The sequence below is a fragment of the Poromitra crassiceps genome (assembly GCF_964638095.1).
Source record: "Poromitra crassiceps genome assembly, chromosome: 4".
NCBI classification, from domain to species: domain Eukaryota; kingdom Metazoa; phylum Chordata; class Actinopteri; order Beryciformes; family Melamphaidae; genus Poromitra; species Poromitra crassiceps.
This window is the reverse complement of record NC_139626.1, coordinates 27,014,825-27,022,637: the sequence shown is the minus strand read 5'-3', so window position 1 is coordinate 27,022,637 and position 7,813 is coordinate 27,014,825. Positions and strand designations below refer to the sequence as shown.

The 7,813-nt window shown below is 40.8% G+C and overlaps 1 protein-coding gene across 1 annotated transcript; it reads right to left on the bottom strand.

Moving 5' to 3' along the window:
- Window positions 1-816: 816 nt before the first annotated feature.
- Window positions 817-7,585, bottom strand: dmc1 (DNA meiotic recombinase 1; the record flags this gene model as incomplete). Its single annotated transcript, XM_083634757.1, has 13 exons — window positions 817-886; window positions 1,561-1,677; window positions 1,765-1,825; window positions 2,454-2,568; window positions 4,532-4,605; window positions 4,753-4,844; window positions 5,802-5,874; window positions 5,965-6,006; window positions 6,145-6,197; window positions 6,740-6,822; window positions 7,074-7,220; window positions 7,299-7,343; window positions 7,523-7,585. 13 exons carry the CDS (start codon window positions 7,583-7,585, stop codon window positions 817-819), a joined length of 1,035 nt encoding a protein of 344 aa, XP_083490883.1.
- Between the last annotated feature and the right edge of the window lie 228 nt (window positions 7,586-7,813).

Below are 7,813 nucleotides of genomic sequence, written 5' to 3'. Positions count from 1 at the left end.
TAAGGCCATTTTCTGATTTGTGTGTGTGTGTTCTATATATTGGACTGCACTTTGTTTTTCTGTATTGTTTTTATCTCTAAATATTGATATGACCGCTACACTGCAGACTTACACAAAGTCCAATTCCGCATAATGTAATCTGATTACCTACTGTGGCAAAAAAGAAGTGAGTGATTCTGACATTATTCTTCACATCAACAAACTGGACTCAAAGTAGGACTACAACAACATATAAACATTCGCCTTTTACACAGTGGCAACCAAAACATTAACGAGGGCACACCTACATGGATTGGAAGTTTGAAACCCTCATTGATGTTTTGTTTGTACCTGTGTTACTTCCTGCCTTTTAGACACAGACTGGCTGCTGTGAAAAAGGTCACTTATGTGCGTATCGGACCTGAATCATAACATTTTCCACACTTTTATCCCTTCCAAATTCCCAAACTATTCAAGACCTGGAAATGATCAAATGAATGTGTAATACTTTTCCAGACCTGCGTAGGAACCTGAGATAAGTTGAGACATCTCACCCTCTCATCAGTGGATAAACTGTTTAATCATTGAGTTGACAAACACTTCTTGTTTTTATTTACTCTACCATCCCATAAACACACAGCAAACACAACATGGTGTAGAGTTAGAATAAATATAAACATCAGGCACGAGTTATAATTATAAAATATAACTTGATAACTTAACATTATGAATATAACTTAAATAAGTTAACATTTATGGAACCGGGCAATTGTAGGGGTATAGGGTCTGTACTTCACTTCTTCTGTAGTGGTATAGGGTCTGTACTTCACTTCTTCTTCACTCTTTGGCATCAGTAATTCCTCCACCAGTGATGGCAAAAGTGGCCTCATTCTCAGGCATATCAGGACTAGAGGAAGTCACAAAAAAGAGAAATAATAAAGGAATGACAAAAACAAAGTGTTATCCTGTGAATGCTGAATTAGCGGCGCGTTGCATTTAAAAGCATTTGAGAATATTCGTATTGATTTGTTAGATGTGATTTTGTAGACATCTTAAGATAAGATAACACTTTATTGTCCGTTTACACACAAATGTGTTTTGCATCACATGTGCCACAATCAACACATAAAGCAATCTGACAGCACAGCAGACATAAGCCCCTTTCAGACATGCCCTGGCATTCAGGAGTTATCTACATGTTAGCCAGGTGGGGCTGTATGTATGAACACAATTGGCCGTGGCATGTGCGCTCCTGCAAGGCTCCTTTCACCCGGATCTGTGTCTAGGTTAGGGGGTAGTCATAGGTCCGGGTTGGAGGCGGAGCCCCCAGAGCTGAGTGAGGTGACTAGTTACCAGCTCCAGCTTGAGCGTGTGGGCATGTTGAATGGCACTTTTACAAACATCAATGTCCCCATGCTCTTTAATTTCATGAATGGACGTAGTTACGTGTCTGGCTTATTTGGAAGAGAGCCACATTGGTGAGTAAATTAAATTTGACGTCCATCTCGGTCACATGTGTGAAAGCAACAGTGCCTCTTGTCTGAAAGGGTCAATCCGGGTAATGCTAATGACGATAACTACCTGTCAAAGATCTTTGCGATCCTCATTTCTCCGCGGCCCTTCCTCAAGCTGATCCGGGTGGTGGACGCATGGGCCAGGATGTGCCCTCCAATCGGCTTCTTGGGATCGGCTTGGAAGCTGAAAAAAACAACAACATCCCATCAAAGCTGCACTAAATGATGTCAGCAACAAAACCCTGTCCTGTTGATTTAGAACCACTCTTACGTCATTCCTGCACCGGGGTCAGCTGTCATCTGGTTGGTGATGAACACGGCTACGTTGTACTCTAAACAAAAGACACATCAAAGTCAATCAAATAAATCTGAAAATAATCAGTATTATAGGGAACATTACCCCTTTATATGCATAGTATTGAGACCATTAAGATTGACATAAAAACAGAATAAGTCCATAAAGTACTGTATTTACACAATTACACATTAAATTTGTGGAGTTGTAATGTCAGCCAGCTCCATGGAAACACAACGTAAATGAATTGGAATGACAACAAACAGAATTCCATTCATTCAATTCTATGAAATTCTAATTCTAAGAGTTTGTCTCAACTCTCTAAACATTCTAAATCAAAACATTATATGAACCAAATAAAACAAATCAAATACATTCAATCATAATGTATTTAGTACGATTACATGTGCATCAAATACCACCTGGAAGGTCCTTGAAAGATTTGATGATATTCAGCAGTATTGATAATATATAACACTGTGGAATCTCAGATTTGTGGTAAGAAAAAAAGAAAAAACATGGAATTTCACAAAATTAAATTAAATTGAAATTCGGTCTCCTGTTGTTTTGTTTTTCAAATGTCAATTCCTCAGTTGTATTGGAATTGATGAGTTCATTCATGATTTGACCCCACACGGATATAATTGAGTTGGCTCGGCTCAGACCTTCGGAGATCTTCTGCAGCCTGGAGAGCATCTGGGCCAGTTTCTGCTGCCGCTCAGCCAGCTCTCCTCGGCCGGAGAAGTCCACCCGGAACAGAGCCATGATGGAGTCAATGATCTGCCAGGACACAAGATGGAGACTGAGGAGGAAGGCCAAGAATCCCTTCCGCTGAAGCATTGAAGTATTCTGAAGGATCATTTATCATAGCCGGGTTCCTACACATTTTCCATTTCAAAATTCCATACTTTCCCATACTCAAATTTCCAGACTTCTCGGGACATTTTTCAGACCATATTTTGACTTTTATTTTGGCTAGGGAAAAACTGGCATGGGCATTTTGACAGGGGTCTCTTGACCTCTCACCTCAAGATATCTGAAGGAGAATCAATGGCTTTTTTGGGTCCCCACAAGTCTCCCATTTACAGACATGCCTGCCTCATGCTAATCCCATGCCCGCCTCATGCTAAACTCATGCCGTTTTTGGCACAAACAAAAACATGCATGTTTTGCATGCAGTATGAATGTGTTATTTCCGCCTTTTCTATTTGAATATTTCTGCATACTGGGGTCTCTGGGGGGGTGGGGTGCAGAGGATGCTGTGACAAGACTACGGTGATTTTGCCCTTGCGTATGGCATACAATTGCCGCCTCCCCCATGTTCAAAATGTCAAATTATTTGACACAACCGAGCTTTCCTTTCCCCTAGCCAACAGGTTTTTGTATTTTGGATTATCAAGGCAGCCACAGGAAAATTTGCATTTACCCATTGTGGGCAAATGCAACCCATTGGTTTAGTCCACACTCCCCGAGTAGCTGCAGGCTGCAGCCAAATACCTCCAATTAAATAGGTGTGATGTGAAGGTGAGGCACTGGCTGTCCACTCCAAACGCCATGAAAAAACACTCCCTTCTAGTATATACTGGTATATACTGTATATATATATTCTTGAATTCTGAATTTTATATTTTAGAAAACCGAATAGTCAGACAATCACAGATAGACAATCATCTGGAAACACAAATATTTTTTTCCATACTCTCTTTTCCTTTTTCCACACTTTTCCAGACCTGGAAAATACTAAAATCAAATTTCATACTTTTCCATACTGCGTAGGAACCCTGTTAGCTCGTGACCTGTAACACCTTTACCTGGACTGCAATAGAGAGAAAGGAAAACCAAAAATAGATGATAAAAGCCCTGTTCGAAACCGGTCCCTATTACAGAAATATTGTGTTTGCCATTTTTTAATAGTGTGCGAATTCTCAACTGTTAATTTGATTCACTGTATAGTCCACTATAAAATACCCACAATGCACTGCAATTTCTAGTGAACAGTGAATGTACCCTACATGTTCTCCCATCTACCATAATGCAATGCGGTCGTGTTTGTTTACCAAGAGTGAGGTAGTGTCCGAAACTCACTTGGTCATTCCCCATATAGTTAACTATATGACAGGTGTTTTCAAAGTGGGAGGCTTCAAGCCTTTTCAGGGGAAGCTCAGGGAATGAGTTCTCAAAAGGAGAGCACATACAGTAGAATAGCCATGTGTGTGATTTGGTTCAAGAGATACTGTAGTTCAGTTTTTGGCAATTTTCCCCCCACTTTCCCAGAGTTGGAAACTAATAAATGCCTTCAGACAGACCTTTTTGATGCATTTAGTCTGAAGTATGTCAAACAGCAATATCAGGCTATCTTGGCACAATTGTTGAGTGTCCAGAGGTTCTCAAATGTTTTTCAGCCAAGGACCCCTTACAAGATAGAAAATATCTCGCTCATTCTGATTTGTGATTTTGGGCTAAGCTTAATTGTTTCCACGGTAACGTGCTTGACTTTTAAATTGATAGGTTTGTTAGATTAGAATGTAATCCATGAACCATTTTAGATTTCAAGCATAAAATATTTTTGTTGAACTATGAAGCTTTTGCAACAACAACAAATATTTTCCTGAAAACTTTTCGCGGACCCCCTGGCAAAGTGCCGGACCCCCATTTGAGAACCACTGGTCTGTGAATGAGTGAACCATTCCGACACGGCTAAAGTGATCATTGGTTTTAGAGTTTCCTCTCTCATGTACAGTACCAGCAGTTTGAAGACCCCTCCTTCCTCATGGAATTTGGCTGCTACAAAGTCCAGCAGCTCCATCTGGTGTTCGCCTACAGGAAGAACAGAAACTTTATCAACTTGTATCAACAGTGTGAGCAGTTTCAGTATGAACAGTTCTTCCTTTGTACACCATAAATGAGACTGTCTTTCTTCAAACTATCCAAGTTTCTAGTGTAAAAAAAACGGTCAATTCGTACTGGTATAGGCCCGAGCATAAAGCACGTTGTCCAGCACGGCAGCATGGTCCACATTAAACCTGTCAGCGATTTCTCTCAGCCTGTCTGGGCGACTGGAAGCAGACAAATACAAGTCAAGGATAGACAGAGGTCAACCTTGGTGCTCTAATGGAGGAAGAAACAGCAGTGAAGTCCTGAGGTTTACAGGTGCTCACTGGGAATGAGAATCAACTCTGTAGAAAACTGAGACACATACCGAGATTGAAAACCTCCAGTGAGAAAAGTTAACTCTTGAGCTGTGTGCACAATTCTCAATGCACTCTACACACGTCTTGTTGAATAAATATGAACTGTCACTGTATCGTTTCTTTGTGACATATATCAAAGAAATTAAATCGAATATGTCTCTGTCAGTAATGTTCTCTAAATTAGCCTACAGTGCTCTCCTGTAAATCTCAATATGTAGAGCATGGCACTAACCAATAGGGATGCACCCATATGAACATTTTGGCTGATACCGATAACCGATATTAACGTCGCTGTTATGGCCGATAACCAATATTTACCGATGTTGAACCGTATAAAAAGTTTAAAAACACATTTCTATGATAATCTAATTTTGTACATACTGAAAAACACATGTAAAGACTGAATTTGGAAAAGTAATGCATTTCTTTATTTCCAAAACATTTGGAAAAGCCGACAAATCATATATTTACAGCATTGTTTACTCTCAATGTGAGAATTTGGGGATTTTACGATGACCGATATTAACATTACAACATCGGACCAATGCTGATATGTTAAAAAATGACTAACATGGGCGGATACCGATATGATTGCCGATATATCGTGCATCTCTAGTCACCAATACTAAAATGTATTCACTCATGCAGTGGTTCTCAACCTGTGGTACCCGTACGCGTGGAGCCCTCCCGCCCTGTCTGTAGAGCCGGATCATTTGTGAGGTGCTACTTGGTGTAAAAAGGTTGAGAACCACTGTCATCTATTTGATATCAAAAGCATCCAGGTGTCAAACAGTGTGTGGTGTTTCCCAGCAGTGAGGATACAAAGTGTTCTCTGTGTCGATGAAGATGATTTTCCCTCCGCTGTAGCCGTTCTCTCCTGGCAGCTGAGCTGTGACTGGACAACAAAGACAGACTCACTTTCAATCCATTTTCTACTTTGATCCATCACTCTGAGCAGAGATTGAAAAAAAGACTCCTCACTCACCACAAAGTGTGTGAGAAATCTGGGTTTTCCCTGTGCGGAACTCTGTAGGATGACAAATATCGATGTTTATTTTAAGACTGCAAGTGATATATGAGCGGTCTAATAATATATTTAACAAAAGGAAACCATCATGGCAGAGAAGAGTGCAGTATAGTACAGTATAGTAAGGAGTCTCCTCACCTCCAAAGGCCTCTGTGATTGCCATACTCTCCACACCTCCCCCCATCAGTTTACTGCAGATTACAATTCATGTATTGTAACAGCGTTGTCATGACTCAGGGATATTTAGAGTGATCACACAATCAGAAAAACTAACTTTCATGTCTACCAGCCACAGTGTCTGGGTAAATCTCTAAATTTACTTTCACTATTTTACCAGCAAACAGTTTGTTAAATGCCAGTGTCTCTCATAGTCAACAAATTTGCCAGCAGTTGTGGCCGGTGGTAATTTCTCATACATTCATGGTTGGGGTCAATTCATGAATGAACTCCATCAATTCCAATTCAAATGAGGGATTGGAATTGTGGGCTACAGGAAATAGAATTGGAATTGATTGGAATTCCCAGGAAGTTGAATTTAATTCAGTGAAATTTAAAATAAAATCAAGTCTGTTTGATGTCATTCTCATTCAATTCACATTCACACTACCATACTCTTGATCAATTCATGAATGGCCCCAACTCTGCTATGTAATTTAAGTAATTATACAATATAGTCAATAAATAGCGTAAAGCCCAATTCTGCAGGAAACAACAGTTATGGGTCAGGCTTAACTCAAACTCCTGGCTCCCAGTTGAGATGTGGAACACTTGCTTCCTCTTGGTGCTGTACTCAAATGCGGTCTGGAAACCATTGGTCTACAATGTAAAAAAGCACATTCTGTCTGGAAACCACTGGTCTACAATGTAAAAAAGCACATTCTGTCTGGAAACCACTGGTCTAGAATGTAAGAAAAGCACATTCTAACACATAAACTGTCTTTGTCTTCTTCTTTTTTCATCGTCTCATTTCTCAGTTTGAGGAGAAAGGACTGACATGAGTGACAGAAGAATGGCAGTTAGTTCACAACAATCCTCCATACGGTCTACTCTCTATGGTCTCCTCTCACCAGCATTTTCCCCGCAGCCTCCTTGATCTTCTCCACCTTTGCTTCCGACAGGCCCTTGATGTTGCACAGAGCTCTGCGAGTGGTCATCTGGATCCCCTTCACTGTGCAGATACCCACCAACTTCATCTTTTTGATGTCTGCCATGTTCTGCAGACGAACGGAGAGATGACTATAGCGAAGAAAGAATGACGTGTGTCGAGAATGGACGGCTTTTGCTGTACTCACAATCCCATGCTTCTGAAGGAGGTCGATGTCTTGGAAGAAGGACTCCTGTTGGGGAGAGACAAAGAAAATAATACGCAACCACACGAGCTACACTTTTGAGGAGTGACCCAGATTAACGTTAGATGTTGTAGTTTGCTAATGGCTGGGCTGGGGTTATTTATCTGGACATGCAGCATTTTGCATTTGTTTTGGGTGAAGATGTGAATGTAGGAAAGTGCACCCACGTCATCATCCTGGTACACAGCACCGTCTTCCACCCCCACCACCTGATCCTCTGCTGCGTTCATGTTGAACGCTGGTATTGATGACAAGTCGAACAGCAAGTGTGTTAGCTAGCGTTAGTTAGCTTGATATGAACGAGTTAGCCAGTCAGTCTTTCTAACCAGAGGTTTTAACCTTACCTTCAACAAATGTCAGCTAGCTAATTTAACGGACTTTTACCGTTATATTCTGACTTTCAACACCTCTCAAGATAATCCGGGTCGTCGCCGACACTATTAAACTGTCCTTTGGCA